Source organism: Fragaria vesca, linkage group LG5 (genome assembly GCF_000184155.1).
Source record: "Fragaria vesca subsp. vesca linkage group LG5, FraVesHawaii_1.0, whole genome shotgun sequence".
In the NCBI taxonomy this organism is placed as follows: domain Eukaryota; kingdom Viridiplantae; phylum Streptophyta; class Magnoliopsida; order Rosales; family Rosaceae; genus Fragaria; species Fragaria vesca.
Genome location: NC_020495.1, coordinates 23,233,913 through 23,258,105, shown reverse-complemented (window position 1 = coordinate 23,258,105; position 24,193 = coordinate 23,233,913). Strand labels below are relative to the sequence as shown.

Genomic DNA, 24,193 nt, shown 5'->3' with positions numbered 1-24,193 from the left:
AGAAGAGCTTCAAAACAATTTAGTACAATGGTAGTATGTAATCTATGTGTGAAGAAATATCTGCTCCATGACTATTCCAAACCAAATGCGTATTACACTAGTCAAGTCTTCTCGTCAAATGATGCATATTTCTATATGCAACAAGTGATTTATGGAGTTGTGAAAAATGGATGATCATGATAGGACAAGCTTTTATTAATTAAATTATTTGGAATCATCAAGCTTCATGTGCCGTCAAACTCATACATGGAAAAATTAACAACAAATTAAGAAAGAGGGAAAAAAAAAAAAAAAAAAAAAGGGGGTAATATCAAAGGGGAACAAAATGAGGGAAGCTGCAGTTGAAGTGGAAAATGAGTTTAGACTGTGTAATGTGGGTTCACTTCAATGTCCAAACCCCTTAACTTTGCATAGGACTCCACCTTTCCTTTGAGAGTGTGAAGCTCCCTTAGTCTGCATTGCAACAATAACAGCAGAAAACATGAGCAAGGTTATTATGCATATATATGTTGTTGCTAGCTTGAAGAAAACTTGAACTATTAGCAATGTCCAAACTTGAAAAACAGACCAACCTTGCAATCTCTGCGCGTCGTCGGGCTTCTTCTGCCATCATGCTAACGTCCCTGAATGTGTGCCTCTCATGGAAGATATTTGTGTCAATAGTTGGGAGGCCATGAAGGGTGCGCTGTTCTGTTGCCCATGCAGCCTCACGAGCTTCCCTACCAAAGTCCTTTTGGGTGGTGAAAGCCGTCTGTAGAAACATAGATGTGTGTGGAAGTACACTCTTAGACAGACTAATTGTAGGAGCTTATCAAATCAAGAACATACTTCCATTCAATCAAATGCACAATATGGAAGGGTTAAATTAACTCACCCTTTTGTTCAGTACCAAACTCCAGGCCCTCCCACTGAGTGCATATCGCACGAAAAACTTGATAGGGTCAAGAAGCATATAGATTATAATGTTGTACACCCAAACAGCTCCAGTCCAACCCCAGCCAACACTATGAATTTGAGCCCAACCCCATGATGCCTTGGCAGTTATTAGTGTTGCAACCTGTGAGCATGAAGCATTTCATGAATATGAAGCATTCTGAAGAATGTGAAAGCATGATTTCATCCCACATATTATCATCTAATAATTATCTATTGAAAGTTCTTCAAAAAGGGAATGAGATCATTACCATTTGAGCAATTATGAAAGCACCAACAAGAAGAAGACCAGGTCTTTCCATGAATGACCAACCTCTTGAGCGAGTTACAAAAATTAGAGCCTGACTGATGGTGCTAACTTGAAGGTACACAACAGATGCTAGCTGGCCATTCAGTGTCTTTGTATAACTCGAATCATTAAGATCAACGAGGTGCTTGAAGTCCAGGTCGAGATGGAATTTTCTCTAAGAGACAGAGAGAGATCTTAATAACTTCTCCATTGCCATAAGCATAGAATACGAGGGCTCACAATTATATCTAGGCCTATCAAAATAAGCATTTGTCAATGAAAACACAGGAAGGCATAATTACCGGGAAGAAGTGGGTTTCGTAAATGAGATAGAAAAATATAGCTGTGGTCACGGCAAGGTAACTCCCCAAGACAATCCCAGTTGCAAATATTTCACTGAGCTTCCAACTGTCAGGGACTGGAGATGGCTTAACCTTGTCTTTGGATATTGTCATAATGGTACCTGGAAATTAAATAGTTCAACGTTCAGATTTACTTTCAGAAGTAAGGAGTGGAATAAATGAAAAGAGTAAAAGAAAAATGAGACTTTATATCCATAGGATTACAGACAATGGTAAAAGAACTTCAAAGGTTAATAATGCTCACCATCATTAAGAATGGCTATGATGAGAACCATAAAAGGAGGGAAATCAAATTTCCAGAATGCAGTTAGCAACAAGAAACCGAGCTGTCATACAAACGCAGTAAAAATGAGAACTAAGAATTCTGTTTGTTTGTATGCTACATTAGTACAGGGGTGTGTTACAAGATACTTACCACAATACGTATGGTTATAGACACTGCGTATATCTGAAAAATTAAACCAGAACGAAAGCAATTAGGATAAACAGATCTCAAGAGTTATGACCAGGCTGGTCCAATTTCTAAAACAAGGAGAAGAGAGAATCCCCTCACTGTGTAGTTCTTCATTCTTTGAAAAATTGCACGGCTTGTCAGAACAGCACTAATAATAACACTCAATCCAGGTTCTGTCAGTACTATATCAGACGCACTACGAGCAGCATCTGTGGCGTCTGCCACAGCAATACCTATGTCTGCTTTCTTCAAGGCAGGTGCATCATTAACTCCATCACCGGTCATTCCAACTATGTGCTTCTTAACTTGTAATCGCTGAACGATCTCATATTTATGCTCTGAAATGAAGCATCCAATCAAATAGAAGCAATGCAAAGTATGTCAACAAACTGTAACACAAGTTTGTAACCAATATTACCTGGAAAGACACCAGCAAAACCATCAGCATTCTCAATGAGTTCATCAATTTGTAGACTTGCATCTAAGCCATTCTTATTTTCGCCAAGCAATGAAGATGATGGATACATGTTTGAGCCCATCCCAAGTCGTCTACCTGTCTCTTTAGCAATTGCAAGTTGATCGCCTGGCGGAAGTAAAACAAATAGAGCAGTCAAAAGAAAGTTTGGAAAATTAAAACTAGTTAAATGGCTGGAGTGGAATCAGTAAGAATATAAGAAGTTGCATCAACAGTCTAGACAAGTGAATTAGTTGTATTACACTGAGTAGTCCTCATTGAATTGAAAGAAGAACAAAGGTCATTTTTAAATACCTGTAATCATCTTTACACTCACACCAAGATCTAGAGCTCTTCTAATAGTTTCAGCACTGTCGTGACGTGGTGGATCAAACAAAGGGAGAAGACCAATAAACTCCCAAGGTCCACCAGGACTGTCTTTTGTTCCAGCAGGTACTTCCTGTAAATTACAGAAATCATCAATCATTAGCATCAGAGGAAGAGAAATCTATTATCACGTACATGATTAAATCTTGGTTACCTGTCGTGCAACAGCAAGAGATCGAAGACCACGTTCTGCAAATTTGTCAATTACTGTGTGTACTCTCTTTTCAATATCTGATTTGTTCCCCGCCAAATTGAGTATCTACCAAGTTACACATAGAAGGGTTTGGAAGGTTAGATGGTTTTTTTGTAACTACGAAATCAATATTTGGAATTGATATGTTAAGTACCTGCTCTGGTGCACCTTTGCTCACTCTGTGCATTTTACCAGCTTTGTCAAGGTAAGTAAGTGCTGTCCTCTTATCAGTTGGATTGAAAGGAAGGAAGTGAACTTCTGTAATTCCGGCTCGTGCCTTGCAATTGAGAAACAAGAAAAAATCAGCTCAATGAAGCATTTAAGGAAGAAAAAATCACTACATTGACATTTTCTTGCGCAGCTTCTCCAAAAAAGTCAATTTTACAAGCCTGTAAGAAGTGCATTAACAGTTTCAGTTTATATGGTCTACTACCTCCTTAGAATCAGCAAGCATGGAAACAATTGCTGCATCAATGGCATCTTGATTTTCCAACCTTGAAGCTCTTGCAGCCATCAACACAACCGTGTCTTTTTCAACACCTTTAGCAAAAACCTGCAAATGAAGTGGAAGTCAAACATTAAAAAAGACCCAATATGCTTTCCAAAATTTATATCTGAAGAAAATGCAATAAGATTTCATCTTTTTTTGTGTGCAAACAACCTAAGCAGCTGGACAATTAATCTGGAAGCATATGGCTACAAGAAGGCAGCTCCAGCGAACAGGTAATGTATTGAGAGTTGAAGTTCATAAAATAGGATAGAAAAAGTATCACCTCTATCAAATTCTTGTCCACTGTTAACTTGTTGAGAGTTAAAGTTCCTGTTTTATCACTGCAGAGCACATCCATCCCAGCCATTTCTTCAATGGCTGTCATTCTCTTAGTGATTGCACCCTGAAAGAAAACTTAAATCAGCTCCCACTTTAAATTCCGTAATAAAGACTTAAAGAGAGCTAAATCAGAGCTGAAATTTCATCTTTTGAAGTTAAACGAAGCTTCTTATACCTGCTGAGACAAACGATGAGAGCCAATGGCCATGGTGACAGAGAGAACGGTTGGCATAGCAATTGGGATGCCACCAATAAGTAGGACAAGAAGGTTATCTATTTTAGTACGATAATTTCTTCCTTGACGAACTAGGACAATTAGTTCAATCACAATTCCTATAGCAATTGAGCAGATGCAAAAGTTTCCAATGGCTGTTAAGACCTGAAACAAGTAGTCCATATGGTTATTCAAAAACCATGAGCAAATTCTCACACTCAAGATACAACAAACTAAAATTAGTTCTGCTTCTGATCCCTATATGCAGAAGCTTATCATATGAAACATGCTCATTGGCTTCACAGTCTACCAACATGAACATGATTTGACTCGATGAAGGAAAGAAGGTTTCTGAAACGAACCTTCTGAAAGTGCCCAACATGTGTTGTGTTTTCCACAAGATGAGCAGCTTTTCCAAAGAAGGTATGTACTCCAGTTGCAATGACAACCGCTTCAATTTCACCTTGTTTACATGTTGAGCCAGAGTAAACTCCAGCACCTGCATGCTTAGTTACTGGGAGAGACTCGCCTGTAAGAGCAGACTGAAAAAGAAAACACAATTAATATTTTTCTTTAAACAAAAAAAAAAGGAGTCCTGGAACTGAGCCTGAAATAACAGAACACTATGATAAAGTGGTGCATCTTATCATATTAACATTTTGATACACCTTCATATAAACGATCTCCTGTATAAGACATGATTTGTGACCCAATACAATATCAATTAGCTACCTGGTCGATTTTCAAAGGATCTCCTTGAAGCAGGCGAGCATCGGCAGGAATTATATCTCCTAATTTGATACTGATAATATCTCCAGGAACCAGCACAGATGCATCTTCCTCATTCCATTTCCCATCACGTAAAACCTGTTAGAGAATCGATGAAATGCCAATTTCACATGGAACACCACAAAACAATCTCCAAGTGCCGAAGAAAGAAAATGTAATCAAGTGGTTGGTAAAGAAAAGGAATAAAATTCATCAAAATGTGAGGTAACCTTGGCTTTTGGAGCAAGCCGTGCCATAAGAGCTGCGGCTGCATTTCCAGCATTGTTTTCCTCAAAAAAGCTTATTGTTGAATTGATAATAAGTAGCGCAAGGATTCCGCAGAAATCCTCAACATCTCTTTTCTTTCCCTGAAAGAAAATTATTCTGAGAAGTCAGTCCAGAACCTAGTTTTCTCTGAACAATTTAAAAGGTGCACTTCTAGTCACTTACGCCTCCATATGCGAGAGTTATTGACATCAGTGCAGCTGCTTCCATAACCCACGACAAAGGGTTCCACATAAACCCCAAAAATTTGAGTATTTTACTTTCCTGCATAGCCAAAAACAGTTATTAAAAAAAAGGTGGAATCCCATTGAAATAACAGATCACAAGCTGAAACCAGTTCATTGAAACCTTTTTCTCCTGAAGTTTGTTGTAACCAAAAACCTCCAGACGCTTTTGCACCTCGACAGAACTTAGACCCTCTTCTGTACATTTCAAGTGTTCAAAAACTTCCTCTACAGGGATGTTCTCCTGCCAGCATATTCAAGTGTAGATAAGGTAGCGGCCTTTGAAATAAAATGGATTAGAGCAGACTCCCAATTCCACATATTAGATTCAGAACTAGATACAGGCAACTGAGAAAAGTAGTTATCACTCCCTGGTTTGCAACAAAGTAAACATTGCTCCTTTTATCAACAACTACAGAAAGTTATATATTGGATAATTTGGACTATACATTCTAAACCACACAAATGCTTTTGTTCCAAGAGGTATTTGAAATGATCTCATATACGAGAAGCACATAGGTACTATCTTGCTCACTCGTTTAATTGTTATTTTAAGATCAACATAAGATTCGGGCCACTATGGTTTAACACAATGAAAAGAGATCAAGAACATGCACCAGATCAACAGCTTCCTGCGTAATAGGCTGAAGGGCAATTGATGTATCCATGTCGGCCATACAGTCTTAGCCTCAACGAGAAACACAAGGATAGAGAACCTGCAGAATCAGAAAATAGTCATTAAAGGATGTTGTGTTGCAAAAAATATTTCAAAACAGCAAATTCACACACGTCTAAAAAGGGTTGGTCATATATGATTCCTCAAACTTCTTGAGACCATTGCTTCTTATATCAATCTCAAAATATGAGAAATCAGGCTTTTTGTTATTTAGAAAATGCAGCATCAATCTATCAGAAATAATCCTCTAGTTTCATCACTATGTGAGTGAACTAATTAATATGCATATAAGTGATATAACCATGGAGATCAAATCTCTAATGCACCTCACTGATAAGTGTTAACAAATCTCAAATCCAATCTCAGTTGTCAAAGCGTAATAATAAACATGGAAGACTAAAACGTAAACAAAACAAGTTAAGCATAAACTCTCAGAGAACTTGATTCAAACAGTTGGTGGCAACACAAACACAGTCATCAGAAAGATGATTAAAATGCGAAAATATACCGTATCCGCCAGAACACTCAAGCAGACTGCACAGCCCACTTGAGATAGCCACCAAACACCAAGACCCTTACAAGCCAGACGCCGAAAACGAGGGAGAGAGTAGAGAGTACTTGGAGAAACAAAGAGATCGAAATGGAATATATAAGAGCCATGCAAGCCAGGCCTCCACCATATAAGACATTGGAGATGAAAAAACAATATGCCAGCAGTGAGAGACCAGACGAGGAGGCCTTTGAAACAACGAGACAAAGATTCAGCATCTGAAACAACGTCGCCAGCATCAACATAGCTGCTCAAACAACTCAGCTGCTGTTTCCAAAGATACGAGAAATCGACGTCTGATGATGAGTGATGATTGGATTGGAGATGCTGACAAATTGGCAGAGCCGTACGGATTGACATTCTCTTGGGTTTAACGGGTTACGTCCTCTCGGTACTTCTTCCTTGGAAGGTTGGAGTTATCTTTGATAATAACACTAATGTCGACTTCACGGCGCGCAGTCTCTATCCAATACTCGATTCAAATTGCAGAAAATTACTACATACAAGTACACAACTACCATACTGGTTTTTTTTACTTCTTTTTTGTTTTGACTGAAAACCCTAGACCTGATTTTTACTTCTTTCTTCCTGCAACTGAATTTGGAGTCGTGGGATTTGGATACCGGATCAATGCGGGTTTCTTATTTGGGTCTGACGCAAGTCGTTTCTGTTTCTGGATCACACTGTACAATTTTTTTTGTTTTTTATCGTCGAAACATGCACAGGGTCAATATTTATATATAGCCATAATTTACATATATGTTAAAGAATTATCAAAATTAATGCTTAAAAAAAAATTTGTTAAAATGTTAACAATAATAGCTTTAATTTTAATGAAAAATATATTACATTGAATTGATCTATCCGGATAAAAAATTTAGATGCCCTGTAAGAAATAAGAAGACAAAAAAACTAATAGTAGTCCAATGTGTTAATCGATTGAAAAAGTTTCCTTCTTTTTTCTTTTTTCTTGCTTGAATCTATATGTAGCAAACAGATTATTTTGTTAGAGAAAAATAAATATATACAAACTTCATATTACATTTGTTGATCATAGGTTCATCACCAATCTTGAACTACGTGATTACTAGAATACAATAGACTAATTTTTTCACAAGGGTCAATTTTATACAAATCTCTGCCAATAGTGTTAGTTTTATATTGATTGAAGCCCCCAAACTTAACCACATGAGCAATTCTCAAAGTTGAGAGAGGTCATCTGAACCCTCTCGTCCTATATTGCCTACGCCGCTGGTTGCAAGGTTTCTTGAATACCATCAATCTCTGGGCTCAGAAAGGCAAAGTGGTTATATTACTCTATTTTGTGTTTTAAACTTATTGTTACACGACGTGTTTCTACACATAGATATAGTGTTGCATGTCATGTCACTTAGTAATCACTTGACCACTTTCCACTAAAGATGAAGCTTGAATCTAGCTTGTATGTTGGATGTCAATCTTTATTCATGAATTATAGAAGCAAAATTAGTAAACTAGATAGCAATGGAGTCCACATATCTTACCCAAAACTCCTGGATAATTTCACAATAAAATTGCGTTGTTCCAACTTCCAATCACAATATACAGTACTTGTATATAAAGTTTGAACAAGTAATGCGTATTTGCATAGTTGATTGCATGGCACTAATCCTAGGGATGAACTCCCAGTTGTACTAATGGGGACTGCTCTGTACGATTGGATTGAATTGGACATTAGCATTGCTTAATTGGCACCCTTTCGAGATAAGGAAAACGTACAATACAATGGTACACTCTAATTGTCATAGAAATAATCAATCAAAATGCTTTTGGTTTTGTTGTTTACTCCAAATTCCTTGTTCCATAACTTCCATTAGCCAACCAAAAAAAAAAAGAGATGCCAACTTGGGCTACAAGTTAAATTATACATGATCCAAAAGGGTAACAGTTTCAAGGTTTATTCTGGTTTGAACATGCGAACAAAACATAAAATTGGAAACCATGAGAATGAGAACAAGAAAATACATGACAATTTGTAATAGAATAACTTTGCAATCATGCCTATGCATGCTTCTATGTTAACAATAAGAAAAAACCAACGCGAGTCACATTTTTGAGAGATTCGATTGAACTAGTTTTGGCTGGAGAAAGCTTTATTGTAATATTGGGAACAAGAAGATAATTTTGGCTTCAAGGAAAGCGTCCAAGCTATATCACAAATATCCTTCTCGATCATCCTTATTTCCGGTACTAGTAATATGTTATATAGACAAGGTGTACAACATGGTCACGGTACAATTCTACAAACAACAAAAGTTAGACTAAAACATACAGGGGAAACTTAGATGTTCATCAATTGGTAAAATAACGAAAAACAAACGGATATAGAAAGAAAAGAAAGCGGACAGAACATAAAAGCTAACGAAAGGACACATTTTGTGGCACAAGAAGATGTGAGGTTATATCAAATGACACATGTTGAAGACCATCTTTGAGAATCTAATTAAACCCACCTCATTTAAAATTTTACTTTTGTTAGTCACTTGGTCTGTAAACTGATGATTTGCGCGCATATAAGCAACTTTGGATCATTGGATTTGAAAGAACTACTCCAGAGATAATAAACGCACATGATTTGGTTGTTACAGGTATGAAATAAGAGAGGGAGATCCAGATCAAAATTGTCACTCTTTTTATACGTAGGTACTAGTAGTTACCAAATGAGCATTTATTTCCAGTCAAGTTTACCTCAAGATTTACATCTGTGTTTCTTCCACATGCATTGTTAAAAAACTTCATCTTTCATGGTTAATAATGAAACATTTGAAAATCAAAACTTTAATTACGAAACCTAGTCTACATCATGTGTATACCAATTTCTTCATGACTATATCACATTTGTAATTTTCACACTTAATTTACAATCACAGGATTCTGTCCTTATCTTTACCAAAGATCACACCATTGTTTAGACCGGTGGAATGAAACAATCAAGGTGTATCAACGTGTGCGACTTAATTTACATGGTAATACTATTAATTTTCACCAATATCTTGACTCATGCAATTAGCAGTGCATAATAACATTAATCGATCTGAAACATATTGTTATGCTACCAGGCCCAATATATAGCCTTTACGGATCTGTATAAGATGGTAATTCATATGAATCCCATTCTTTTGGTTTCATGTAAATGGGATGATATAAAATAAAATATGTGCCCATATCCGAAAGGCCCAATAGTAAGCAAACGCATGACTCTTCAAGCAATAATTAAGCTAGTCTATAGAGATTCTAATGAGGACCTTAAGGAAGGTCAAATAAAAACATTCAAATGAACGATTAGATGACACGCAAATTAGAAATTTAGAATTTAGAGATTTCAATTAAAATCTAAAACAATTATTTTTTAATTAAAATTTGTATATAAAGATAATATACATGTAGATTACGTACGTGTAGGTTGCAACTGGATAATGTCGATTTCAGTTCTTCTTATTATTTTTTTTTTCTCAAATCAGTTTATTTCAATGAATAGGAGAATACATCAAAAGAGTTTATAGTGACCCTGTTAAACCTAACATGAAATTAAGAAGAGTACCACACTCCATTCAGTGGCGTAGCCAGAAATATTATTTAGAAGGGTCATAACTTAACTCTTCTTAAGCAACCTATATCCTTCACACTAAATCAGCATTTGATAAATTATTTAACCCAATCAATCTTGGTTATTGGTGGGGGTTTTGGACAAAGATGAACTTCGAATTCATCAAATAACATAAATTACATCCATTGTTAAAAAAAAATATTAGATATATTACTTTATATTACATTCTTCTAATTTTGGCTTGATTTGCTAGAGACCATGAGTGAAAAAATGGTGTATAAATCTAAATATATATTGTTTAACTGTGTTGATTTATGGGACAGAATCATTATTAATTGGCCACTTAATAAATAAAATGCAGTAAAAAGTTAAAACATGATGGACACCCGTCCAAACACTGGACTTGTGGGGTGAATGGGCCATAAGATCAAAACTTTTGATCATCTTCCGTTTCAATTTTACAGATTTTCTTATGTGAGGAGGGTCATTAATTATAGTTTATATATGTGATTACCAAATAGTTCAACCAATGGCTGCTTAATTCAAATAGCTAGAAGGGTCAATTGACCCTTCTCGCCCTACCCTCCCTACGCCACTGACTCCATTAGAAAAACTTAACTAACTAGACTCCTCAGAGACTATGTGAACTAGCTAAGGCTGGGCACTTAGTACCGGAATCCTGATCCCGTACCGGTCCCGTCCCGAAAGTTAGCGGGATGGGACGAGATAGGTTTTGAAAATAGCAATCCCGTCCCGTCCCGTCCCGTCCCGTTTTAACATTACCATAACGGGACGGGACGGGACTATCCCGAAAAATCCCGTCTCGTCCCGTAATATTAGAATACTTGATTTTATTCATTTTATACTTGATTTTTTAGGTTGCATGGTGTTACAATGCACTCAACCACACTTAATTTGGTCTAAAATAATACTTTTAATTTCATTCATGTTCTTTTTTTTTGCTTGTGTGATTTTGGATATTTTTAGTTATTGTTTGAGGGTTAATTTTTAATGTGGGATGTTTAGTACTTTTAAAGTGGGATGTAATTTAGCACCTATGCACCTATGTTCTTGTTGATTTTAGTACTTCTAATTTCATCAATGTTCTTTTTTTTTGTTTATGTGTTTTTGGATATTTTTTTCCATTAATTTCATTAATGTTGTTCCAAACAGCATAAAAATGTCGAAAATTTCATACACTGATCAATTGTGGTGGAGCATTTGAATGCTTGGAGTTTCTCAACCCGTTTTTCCACTTGTGGTGGTGTTTGATAATCAATTAATTTGTTCTTGAAAAAAAAAAAAAAAATTAGTCGGGATCCCGATCCTGTCCCGGTCCCGTCCCGATCCCGATCGGGATCGGGACGTACGGGACAGATTTTTAAAAACACATTCCCGTCCCGTCCCGTGCCCAGCCCTAGAACTAGCCATTCTAGGACTAACAGACACCAGAATGTAGGAAAAGGGAGCAAGAGAGCTTTTCTTGCTGTCGCATGAGCAGCTCTGTTGCTTGAACTGGGGATATAACTCCAACTACAATATTCAAAATGACTAATGAGATCTTTCACTCATGTCATCCACAGCATTATCGAGAGCTGTAAACAAACTCAAAGGCATCACCTTCAATCTCTAAGGCAGAAATGCAGCCCATTTACTAACGCCATAGTTTTAACAGCATTAGGACTCAGATATCCTACTTCAGGAGAAGCCAAAACTCCTAAACACAAACAATATGCATTCTCATTTCGACACACTGCTCATGTACCAAAAACTCCATTCTGAGGATCCAAGGCACCATCAACATTCAGCTTCACCATATATACCTTCCCGAGGCTTCACCCATCTGACATTATTAGTTCTTGAACTTGTCGATTTCAGTTCCTTATACTTACAAAAAATAATCCCCTAGCCTGCAGATAAGAATAGAACGGAGTGGAGTGAATCAGTGAAGGTGCTACTGTGCCAGCTCTAGGTATTGACCTTCATTTGCACGCCTCCAATAAGCTCTAGATTTGTTCTAAAACGTATAAACCCAATGAGGTCACTACTGGCATAATAGTCAAATTCACGAGCTCACTGACTTTTCTTTGAAACCCTAGAGAATTGATCTTTTGATCCTTTAATTATATATATAGTCAGATGTATATCTACAAGTACTATACGTGCGCATGCCTATATATGTCGAACTTCTTATTTAATTGGCACTTACATCAATCACAATCAATACTTATTTTCATCATAATATACTTCACTAGCTTGCATATATTGCCAGCTTCTAAGTGCTTCCTTAGACGTAAGTTTGTTAATCAATAATTATTAGGAAATGGTAGTCTACCTAGGTGTAAATGGCTAGCTAGCTATGAAACTCAGTTATATACATTAATCCTAGAAAAGAAAAAATAGTTAAACATCTAGATCCAAACTCTCAAGTTATCATTTACAGAAGAGACGTCCACAATTAGAGAGATCATATTCTTTAGCGTACTAGATCATCGCTTGGTTATTTATTCGATCCTTGTTCTGTAGAAACACATGTTCGATATATCTTCTGTGATTGACTAGTCTGGATCTTACTTAATAATAAGATCGATATCTCTATCTTCTTCTTCGTCTTTTGGTCTTGACATTAGATCGATATCTCAGTCCAGCAGTATCATAAGCTTAAATCTTTATCAAAATCCTTTTCTTGTGGTATACAATATTGCTGCTGGTAGCTGAGTTCAGAGTTCCTGATCAACATCAAGGCGCACGAGCTAATTAAGCTGATGAATATATTGATTCGGCAAATTAACAAAATAAATAAAACTTGTGATTATGACAACAATTAATGAATAAGTTGATGAGTATTCTTATTGCATGTACATGAATATTTGAATATAGTGTTCCTTCGAATTCCTTCCTTCTTGGTAGTCTTTCTAATAAACAAGTTAATTTCTTGAAGAAAGGAAATCAATTAATTAAGGTTAATTTCTTACTGATAATTAATTAAGGGTATGATCGAGTCCAATAAACGTGGTCTTTTGACAATTCTCTCTCACTCCCAATAATTGATGATGGTAGGCTTATGTAAGGCAAGGTTGGACTAACAGATTGAATAAAATGGAAATGTTGGACTAACCGCAAAAAAAGAAGATCAAATAAGGAAGAAAAGGCCCCGGTTGACGAGGCAAGATTGGTCAACTCATCCATAACTCAAACACGACATGTTCTTTCGCATGATCGATTGCCCAACATAATATCTGTCCAATTTCATTATTCAAATAAAACATATATATATATAGACACACACATATAATACTTATCCAGAATGAAGCTTCGCTTTGAAATTAAAGTGTGAGGTTTCTTATTTGACTCATTTTTCGATCATATTTCCACATCTCCACCGTTCAGTTTGTAAAACCTAATGCATAGATCACTTATGCAAATTTTCATCAAATTTGAAGATCGTTTGGGTTTTCGTAATCGTTATTTACACATACAGGTCTAGTTAGACATATTTATGGTCCGTTCATTGATTTAATCTATGATTAAATTCATTTTACCCTCATGAGGTTTCGAGTTGACCTCATTTCAGCCCCCAACCTCTCAATTTTAAAAATTTACCCCTTTAAGTTTATAAATTTCATCATCTTTGCTTATTTGCTAAGAATCCGTCAAAATTGAATGTTAATTTTGACTTTATAGCTCACTTTTAGGGCTAGAACAGTCGGTTAACGACAAAAATCACACTTTATGACCCAATTTATAAGATTTCATGTTAGCATTTAACCTTCAAATTGGACAAAATCTTAGCAAATAAGTTAAATTGATGAAAATTAGAAACTTGAGGGGATAAATTTTCAAAACTAGGAGATCGGGAGCTGAATGAGGTCAACTCAAAACCTCAGAAGGGTAAAATGAATTTAATTCTTTAATCTAATTTGGTATCTTAACGATCATCAAATTAGTTTTGCTTGATAAGTGTGAGATTTGATCATCTAAGTGTGAGATTGTTCGATAAAGAATGCAACTTCTCATTGTAAATAGTTGATAACCATTAACCAGCACATGATATTGGAAGGAAATGAAAAGAAAAGCTAAAAAGAGTGTGAAATTAATTAGTCGAATAAAATTTAACTTATAGGACTTCATGGAGTTGAAACCCGTCTTTAAGATGGATTTTATCAACTTCAAGCAATCTTTTACGCAAGGCAGTTGATCGATTCATGATGTATCTTCTTCTTTTCGATAGAATGAAACAAGCTTTGAGCTGAGTCAAAAAAGTAATCTATATATGCTCTGTTAAAGTTTCTACTTAACGAGATAATTCGTTAATCGTCATCTCTCATGCATTCTCTACTCTACTTCAAAATTATTAATCAATGTAATCCTGCCAGTTTCAAATCAAAAATAGAAAAAAAGTATCATAATATTGTATGTACCCTTGATTTTCAACTATATCAGCAAAGTTGTTCAAAGGAGCTAGCTCTCTTATATCTTAATCATATATTCCCTAACTGGTTGACTGTGAGAGATTTATATGCATTCGATTCATTGAGAGATTAATCCTTTAATATAGCTCATTTAGCACACATGTCAATTTGCCAAATGATTAGTGAAGCTTGTAACAAATTAATTGGCCGGTCCCCAACCACACGACAGCACTATTATATATCATGTTCAACAAATTAAGTTATTAATCACTCGCTAATCGAGTCATATCTAAAACAACACAGAGCACATATAGGTCATTTCTGAGAATGAGATTTTCAGGGATACAAGGAATTTAGCAATGCAAAGACTTTGACTCATTAATAATTAACTCATCATCAGTAAACTTGAATTGAAGCATTTGTTAATTTCCTTACTTAAAAACAGTCGTTACTGATTATATACTATTCTTCCAAAAATCAAGCCTTGATATCTTCATGCATGTTTAACTTCAGTATCTGGTCGAAGATTCTGTCGTTGATATATATATAGTTTCAGCAATTCGTCTATGCTTGCGAGCCCAGTACGATTAAACTTACAGTAACGTCTGATCGTCGTCAACAGAACACAATTCCTAACTAGAATATGAAATTCGATGGCTGTTCATATCAATGTATTCGATGTTATATCGAATACATTATTGTGAACAATAATATATCAAAAGAAATTCGATGGCTAAAACTGATCATGATGAGTGTAATGTCGGTAGCTTCTGATGGCCTTGCATGTGTTTGAGCTCTATCCGTGATTCCCAGATTATAAAAAGATGAGGAAACGGGGAGCGGATCTGAAAGCCAGGTGGCTATAAGGTTGGAGTTCGCTAGCTGGTGTTAATCACCACATATATTGCTGCAGAAAAATAGGGGTGTTGATTAATTGCACTCAAAAATCAGTTAGAACAAATAAAAGGAATTAGTTAGAACTTAGACCTTGTTTGGTTCGTGGAAAGTAACCATCAGGAAATAAAAGTTGTTCATTTCCTGCTTTTGGAAATGCTGAAGGAAAAGAAATATTTTCCTAAAGGTTGGGAAAACGTGAGGAAAAATTGTTCCTTCCAAAATCCATAATTCCATATGAACCACTTTCTCATCTCATTTCCTTGCATTTATTATTCACAATATATTATTTTATTATTTTAATTAACTTTCTGGATGATTTTCCTTGTGTTACCAAACATCGGAACATAAAGTCATCGGAAAATTTTATTTCTCTTCTCTTTTCCTTCCCGTGAGAAAGACAAATTTCTCTTCTCTTTCTCTTCCGTGAGAAAGACAAAGTAACTATTTTCCTTTCTGCGAACCAAACGAGGTCTTAGGATATAAGGGCTAAGGGGTTGAAGTTAACTGGTGTTGTCCTATTGATGCAGAAGTTAATTAGGTGTAGCTTTATACATAAAAACTCTTTTCATCTCCTTTTTTCGTCACTAATAACTGTGTAGATAGAATTTCCCGTAAACATGAGTAGTACTAGTACTGTGATTAATTCCCGAATTAGAAAGTAGAAGAAAAAAAATGGAGATATGTATTGATGCAAGCCATACATATCAGTGACGTCCCACTGGGGACTAGAATACAAAGATCGAGTGCAGTTTATTATATGTTTGAACTTTGAAGCCTGCAACCAAACCAAACCAAACAAGAAGAAAAAGGATGAATCAGTCATCGGGGTATTGACCCATTAATTAATTTTTATGATCATTAATCACGGGATCATCATCAATTATATTGCTCCACAGTTAAGAATTTAACATCTTTTTATGCTATTAAGTCGATCACGTACATATATACGCTTTAGCTTCAGTTTATACATGTGTTGAGTATTCGATCCCTAGTTGTAGTTTTGAATACTAAAACAAAGTCATCTGAAAAGGAAAATGTATGCCGAGAGTACGTGCGTTCCACCCGATTTTCTACTGTTTCCGGTGCCCCGATAATATTACATCCAAATTAACTCCGATGATTAAACATTTTCACTTCGTCAACCACACAGTAACTCCGATATCCAGACTCACTCATATCTACGTTTCTGAATTCTGACTTTTACATTTTGGAGTATTTCTCAAGAAAGCTCTAACAGTTTTAGTTTTCACGTCTAAGTTTGACTTGTGAGTTATCATCTGCCATGCCAGTTCGTGACAGCGTAAAATACACAGTAATCTCCAAGCACAGAAAAACGAGAAACGGTGCGGATGAATCGCTACGTACGACAGCAGATCGAGCAATATGTGGCCTGGTCTGGTCTGCCTGACGTCGGTGGCTACGGCGGTGCTGTCAGTACATAAGCAAAAGCAGCCGCCGTGGACCGCTGTTAGCTGGAGCCTGGAGCTTCCTCCACGTACGAGCCATGCACCACGTATAGCTTTTGAGATAGATTTGACAATTTTTTTTGCAATAATTTGGAATTCAAAGTCCAGCAATAAAAACCGACATGAGAATGGTTCTATCATGGTGACGACCGACGACATCATATTCAAATGCTAGGGTCAACCTCAAGCAAGCCACGAGGAGTTTGTTTGTTTGAATAGTCACAGATCAGACATATAGAAAGTCAGAGCTCTGATAAAATAAAACAAAAGAATACCAAAGGTTAATTAAGGTCGAACAAAAAGAGCATTGTTCTTGCACAACCTGCATTCTTAGAAGCAAGGTTTGTTTCTGACGAATTAGCAAGCAAGGTCGAGCAGTCGATTGTGCTAACCTAAAACTAGCTCTCGGAATAAATTCGATTATCAATGCTCCTACATTTATATGTTCAGGGGATACGTAAACTATATATATGTATTTTACGTTGAATTTGATTTTCTGTTTGGATTCATGTTGCTTGTATATATTTTAAGACTTTAATATCTTATAATCATTAGATTGAGTAAGAATAATATGACGGTCTCAAATTGTACTCAATCCTACTATAAGAGTTCTAAACAAATTCAAGCAACATGAATCCAATCAAATTAACCGGATCAATTTATATTACACACCTTTATCTTAGTAATATGTATACAGTTGACTTCACCGATCTTTTTACGAGCATCTAGAGTTTTCTCCATCTCTTTCACTATCAACTTGATACGTCATATTAGGAATCTACAAGCCAGCTATATGTTACCGGTTATGTATATAAATGAATTTGATACATGAGATTAACACAACACAAAAATATTAAGCATTGACAGTAGTTCATGACAACACTGATTAAGAATGTTCATCTGCTATATTGCCACGTTACACTAACATAACATATACTAATCCGTGATCGATTTTTATTTACATTTGACCTTGTGACTGTACTCGAAGCAAATCGTTGCGGTCTTGCGATGAATTCCAAAGTTTTATACAGACATGTGCAGTTTTGACTTTGTATATCCCCAGTGCTCATTCCTTGTTAAAACTAATTCAAAATAAAAATCCAGGACGAAGTAGTACACGATTTCTACTCAAGGTAGCGGTCTCAAAAGGCTATAAGTACTTGATGATCGAGCATCGTAATCATATAACTAGCTTAAGCTTGGTCAAATGCATCGAACGAGGACTAGATGCAATACTGCCAGTTAAGGCATCAGCTCTTGATTTTATCGTTGAAGCATCACATCAAAACTTTAAAATGATGACCAGAATTAGCAGCCTAGCTCCAATTAATTTGTTATATGCATGAGTCATTTACACTCTAGCTAGTAATCAGTGAGAAAAGGTTGGACATATCCTGAAACTTTAGGTCCCATACATTTCTGGATCCTTCAAATTATTCTCATTCTTGTTCCTTGGAATGGTATTCCCAATTACAAAAGCCATTAAGCCACACTGAATTCTATTAGGTTTTGAAAATAAAACTCTATATATGATGTTGGAAGTGTTTATGCATGAATCGTTATATTAGAAGTCAACCAAAAGCAAATCAAATTGATTCGAAATTAAGTTGAACTAGCTACCCAAAGCATATATCCGTAAAGATATTCCCAACTTAAACTCCCAATGTGTCGACCCTCAGATTTTGGTTAATAGTTTAGTTTTTGTATTGAGATCGTGCATTAGCCATTGGTACAATAATAGTTGAGTGCTCAATTTGGATTTGTTGACATACCATGTTCTCACCCAACAGAGGATATTAGTATCTTGAGTGAGTAGTTTATGTTACCGCTTTGATGAACTAACTGTGGAAGCGTGATTCCCAAGCATTGGCCTTCATCCAAACCCAAAATCTTAATTACTTTCTAGGATATTGGTAACACATTGTAGTTAAAATTATAGCGTTTTGATTTCCTGCATTTCACTTTTAGGTAGAAAATTAATCATAATGGTGAATCTAATGTACTTATCAAATTGGTATATCTTTCTTCTACAAAGAAATATCCAAGATTTATTATGATTGTTCATATAGGTGCCCGAAACGTAATTATTAAACTTTGGAAGCTATGAGAAACTGGGAATATATACAAAGTTTACCAAATTAACACAATCCTTCTCATCCATTATCAAAAGTTCCCACGTACATATATCACATATATACGGGAACAATATATACCATTTTCTTCAGATAATTAAAAAGAATTAAAAAGGTCCTAATCTATTAAACAACTCGGCGCCAATGAAAAATGGAATTAGTCTTTCTGTTTTTTTTCATACGACCATAAGTTGTGAAAAACCCATCGCTGGGTGGGGAGATAACGGCGACAACGGCGGAACACTGAAGATCCCTTTCACATCCTCATCGGAGTCCCACAACGCCGCCGTCCAACTCGACGGTGTCAACGGCATATCCTTAATATAACTCACAGCCTCCTCCGATACCGTTACTTTCTCCTTCTTCACCACCACGGGTACTTCCGGTTGCACTTCCTCCTCACGACGTCGTTTTCTCTCAACCACGGCCGCCGTCTTATTAGGCTGCGGGGTGTCATATTTCCCGGCTTCTAGAGGGAAGTTAAGGATGGCTTTGGAGCCTCGGAGCTTAAACGCCGCCCGGTCGTAAGCCTTGGCGGCCTCGATGGCTGCGTCAAAGGTTCCAAGCCAGACCCGGGAGCCTCTTCGGTTCGGGTCTCGGATCTCCGCCGCGTATTTGCCCCACGGCCTTTGTCGGACGCCGCGGTAGTGCTTCTTCTTCTCCTCATTCTGAACGGTTTTCTGGACCACTAATTGACTCTTGTCGGAATTCGAGAACTGAATCCATTCGGTCTTGTTGGGGAGAGAGATGGTGAGGGCAGGTTTCCGGGCAGAAGTAGTGACCGGTTTGGGAGCTGTTTGGTTCAAGATCTGAACCTCCGGTTGAAACTCGAAGAAACTAGCAGAGCTGTTAAACTGAGGCTTGGAGTCAAACTCAAAGGATATTTGGGAGGTCAGATCAGTTGGTTTTGGGGTTGTGAGGTCAATCACTTGTGGCTTGGTTTCGAACTCGAAGAAGTCGTCAGGGATGGGAATATTGTTGGAGGTGAAGTCGAAGAGTTCATTGTCGAAGTAGTCAGAGATTTCGATGGAAGATTGAGAAGTAGACTGGGATCTGGATATATCCGAAGATGATGATGATGAGGAGGAGGAGGAGGAGGTGGTGGTGGTGGTTGTTAGCTCAGTAACAACAGAGCAGCCAGAGCTTTTGCAGATGGGAGAGAACTCGCCGAGAAGATGGTTCTTGATGAAATCGAGGGCAGCCATGTCGAGAGCAGGTTCCATTGATGATGATCGATCAGGGGAATGATTTCAAATCTGTTAATTGAGAGGGAGAATATATCAGAGAGATGTTAAGAAAGAGTGGAAAGCTGGGAGTGGAATGGGAATGGAGAAACAAGAAGCGTCTATTTATACAAATGTTTTGCAGAGATTTGACCGAAAAAACAAATTGGAAACGAAGACTTTGGTGCCGGGTGAGAGAGACGAAGCATCCTAGCTAATCCTCCTGCCTGAGCTTAATATTACCCTTTCCTTTCCAACATGGCCCTATCCGTTATGCTTCTACGTAAAACAAAACAAAACTCCGCGAGAGGTTCTCTTTTTACTATGGACCAACCAATTGAGTGGTGGTCGGGCCCAGTTGAGGTGGTCAGGTACATATCAGACTTATTGACCTTAATCCCTTTTGTCGTTTTCTTCGAGAAGGTAGCTAGCTAGTTCTGAGGTTTTTGAGTGGTGTGTACTTCCTTCCTGGACGCTTCTGTTAAAGTGAATCGAATTCGAAGCTTTTGGTTAGAAGGGTTCGTCACCGAGTTCCTCTTTATGAGGTTGGGATGATTGGCTCATAGCTTGAAGATTGTACATTTGTACTGTTTAACATTTTACTCATTCTAAGGGTATTAGGCCCGCAATATTGAATAACATTAACAAAGTTGATATATATTAGTGACTTTAACTAATTGTATTTAAATCTCGATTCATCTCGTATATACCAAGAACTTATATCGATCACTATTTTAAACCGTACAAGACTCTAGTTATTGAGTGGTTTTCAACTATAAAAGCTGGTTATCAAGACGAAATTATCTTCTCTTTAGTTTGATCTTCATTCTTTTTCTCTCAAAGTTTTCGTCCATCATCGATTATTTTTTAGGAAATTCTATGGTACCTACTAGTATGTGATACTTATATTTATAAATGTGACAACATATTTGTAGTCAAAGTGGTAATGCTGAGTCCTATTGTTTGTAATCTTGTTCTAATAATTGTAATTATAAAATGTACAACCATTTTACAACTTTTTGTACAAATTGTTCTCATAGTTGTAATTTTGTATAACTTCATGTAAATAGTATAAATTTGGTAAAATTTGTTCTCAATGTTGTAATTTGATTCATAACATTGTAATTTTTGTTCAAGTACATGTAAAATAAAAATAGAATATACATCTCAGTATCATACCATTCTCTCTCAGTTTTTGCTCTCTTCTTCTCTCCACAGACGCTGGTATATGTTGTGACTTGAGCCAAGTCTATCTAGATTTACCATTTTCTGGGATTACTAACATGTCGAATATCATTCAAAGGGCAGTTACCAAATTTTCCAGTTGTCTATATATAAAGCGCTCGAGCTATGGGAAAATAGCTTGGATATTCGAATCTAACATAAATTATTTATCAAATTAAGTCAGAGTGGAGAAGCAAATTAGTGTGATTTCCAATACTTGGGATCGATATATATACCCTTTATTATTGGATTAAAAGTAGAGATGCTAGCTAATTTAGATTCCATTTTATCAGAATATCAAACCTTGCGCTTTGGATCGGGTCTTATCATTTCATACATGCTAAAGTACGTTTCTTTCAAGCTAGCTCCCGTGTTTCGATAGCTTGAGCTTCTAGACAAAGCACAAATTGACATACGTGCAGGCAAGCAATACTAGATTGGTTCTCCTTGTCTTTTTTGTTCCAGAAACAATTAGATTTCAACTCCAAGATTCTTTCTTTCAGTTATTTTACTCATGAGAGTCATGACTTGAATCCTACTTTATCGCGTATTTAAACTTTGTGAACTTCCTACAATTTAACTTTATTTTCATGTCATGTCTGAACTGAATGACCTTTCCATTCTACTACTCTTTAATTTTACATTAACGTTTCAACAGGGTAATCAGATTTTATATTCATTTTACCTCTTGTTGAACATGCCGAGTAGTGAAAACTCTCCGGCTACTTGTATAAATATTAATTTTATATAAAAACGTATGTTTATTGTCAAAATGAAAGAGAGTCTGTACCTGATGAAGAACCGAAAATGAAGATTTTGATCTTTCTGAAGTTGAGTCATTTGTAAGAGTGCTGACTAGTGTAGTTGATAAAGTCTATAATATCGATCCGGTTGTTACATTACAGGTACAGGTACGTATATGGTTGAAATATGTCTTTCACATTAATGATCCGAAGGTTCTTACATATATCAAGTGGGGGATGTTGTATGTGCTACGATTTCAATGCAAACACGTTTTCATGTAATTTTCTTCATCTGATGATATGAATGATACGACATTTTCAATGGAATCAGAGCTGTATATCTGGAGAAAGAAATTGACTTCACAAATTAAATCGGATAGAGAAATTGACAAACAAGTACCCTACAACCTGCAATTTATTCCGACCACACCCATCCAACACGAACTTGATGAACTGTTCAAGCCCTGGCCTCTCGTTGGTGATTAATTCCTATTCTTTTGTTAATGAGATTGGTTTGGAGATATTCGAACTCAAGACGGCTGGCATAGAGAAGAAATATTTTTCACCATTAGAGCTAGCTATGAGTCTCTAGAAACTGATGATGTTGTTTTTAAGATTAGCACGTAGTGGATCGACATCGCGGTTTTGCTTAAACTAGCTCATGATCGAAAATGACTAGATTTAGATTCTTCTAAACCGGTAATTATTAAGAGGTTTTAGTACTGGTAGATTAACTCCAAGTTTAGGAGAGCCACCATACCAATCAAGTAGGGAAGAGGTAGTTTATTCCCTAAGAAATTGGTCTACATTTACATAAAGCTTGTCTTTCATCACCGTGCATGGAAATCAAATCAATGTGTATCATAGAGTTTGTCTACAATTACATAAAATTAGGAGAAAATTAGATAAAAACCCAAAATACTAGACCACTTTTAAGATAAAACCATACATATTTTTCTTTCATTTTATACCCAATTCACATAAGCAAACTTGCCATATAGAGCAAATGTCTATAAGTAATAGTTTTATTTATTTTTCGGTTTCTCTGATTTGCCCTTCAGACGGTAGAAAGCTAAATTTGGTATCTTTCTCAATTTTAGCATCAATTTGAACTCAAATATTAAGCTAAAATTTAGTTGGATTTAACTTTGTCATAATCAATTACATTCTTTAATTTCTTACCTTGTTATTACTAACTTAAGTGTATATATATATGTTATATACAAAAGTATGTCATTTGTAATAGAATGATTCTTTTCATTCCTAAGCTCACATTTGGTGCCTCTCTACATAGTCGGAAAATGTTTAATTGTAAGGTATACGTTTTTGTTCTTTGATTAATTTTCTTCTTTTTAGATATATTATTATATCATTTCCAATCCTGATCGAGAGAACATTTTACTCTCAACCACTTACATTTCTAATGTACCTATTAAATAGGGTATGATCTGATAATATATATACCTAAAAAGAAGAAACCCAAAATTGGGTTTAGGGTATAAGGTTAAGGTATAGGGTTTAAGGTATAGGGTTAGGGTATAGGGTGTAGGGTGTAGGGTTTAGGGTATAAGGTTTAGGGTATAGGGTTTAGGGTTTATGGTTTAGGGTATAGGGTATAAGATATAGGGTTTAGGGTTTAAAAATCAAGGTCTTTGACAAAATAGCTAAAATGGTTTTTCATCATAAAAATCCATATGTCAAAATTTGAATGTAACGGAGGACCACGTCAGAAGCCACATGGTCCTACAGTAACACTACAAAATTTCTTTTTTTTACTCTAATAATCAGATATCTTATTTATATTATATTCTACTTTATATATAGATTAGATAATAAATTCCTTTCACCTTTTCACCAAGATTTTTTCATAAAAAATAAAGAAACCCGCATGA

The 24,193-nt window shown here is 36.1% G+C and overlaps 2 protein-coding genes across 2 annotated transcripts; both read right to left on the bottom strand.

Annotated features, from left to right (window-relative positions):
• Positions 1 to 359: 359 nt before the first annotated feature.
• LOC101294371 (plasma membrane ATPase 1-like) lies at positions 360 to 6,636 on the bottom strand. Its single transcript, XM_004300308.1, has 22 exons — positions 6,577 to 6,636; positions 6,010 to 6,108; positions 5,517 to 5,636; positions 5,334 to 5,432; positions 5,114 to 5,251; positions 4,848 to 4,982; positions 4,478 to 4,657; positions 4,077 to 4,280; positions 3,846 to 3,965; positions 3,506 to 3,625; positions 3,227 to 3,349; positions 3,034 to 3,138; positions 2,808 to 2,952; positions 2,457 to 2,621; positions 2,138 to 2,376; positions 2,000 to 2,032; positions 1,829 to 1,910; positions 1,525 to 1,685; positions 1,185 to 1,397; positions 875 to 1,057; positions 573 to 751; positions 360 to 453 (listed from the first exon to the last, which is right to left on the bottom strand). The coding sequence occupies exons 2-22, from the start codon at positions 6,067 to 6,069 to the stop codon at positions 360 to 362; spliced, it is 2,898 nt and encodes a 965-aa protein (XP_004300356.1). The 5' UTR covers positions 6,070 to 6,108; positions 6,577 to 6,636.
• A 12,451-nt stretch (positions 6,637 to 19,087) lies between these two features.
• On the bottom strand, positions 19,088 to 20,447 carry LOC101294079 (ethylene-responsive transcription factor 5-like). The gene has a single exon (XM_004300307.1). It carries the CDS (start codon positions 20,332 to 20,334, stop codon positions 19,288 to 19,290), a length of 1,047 nt encoding a protein of 348 aa, XP_004300355.1. The 5' UTR covers positions 20,335 to 20,447; the 3' UTR covers positions 19,088 to 19,287.
• Between the last annotated feature and the right edge of the window lie 3,746 nt (positions 20,448 to 24,193).

What these genes read in the sequence shown, in the direction of transcription:
- LOC101294371 (XM_004300308.1), bottom strand. Translation starts at nt 6,069, where the DNA reads ATGGCCGACATGGATACATCAATTGCCCTTCAGCCTATTACGCAGGAA. An exon ending in ACAAACTTCAGGAGAAAAAG is followed by an intron (nt 5,433 to 5,516) that starts GTTTCAATGAAC and finishes TTGGCTATGCAG; the next exon opens with GAAAGTAAAATACTCAAATT. An exon ending in CTCATCGTTTGTCTCAGCAG is followed by an intron (nt 3,966 to 4,076) that starts GTATAAGAAGCT and finishes GTTTTCTTTCAG; the next exon opens with GGTGCAATCACTAAGAGAAT.
- LOC101294079 (XM_004300307.1), bottom strand. Translation starts at nt 20,334, where the DNA reads ATGGAACCTGCTCTCGACATGGCTGCCCTCGATTTCATCAAGAACCAT.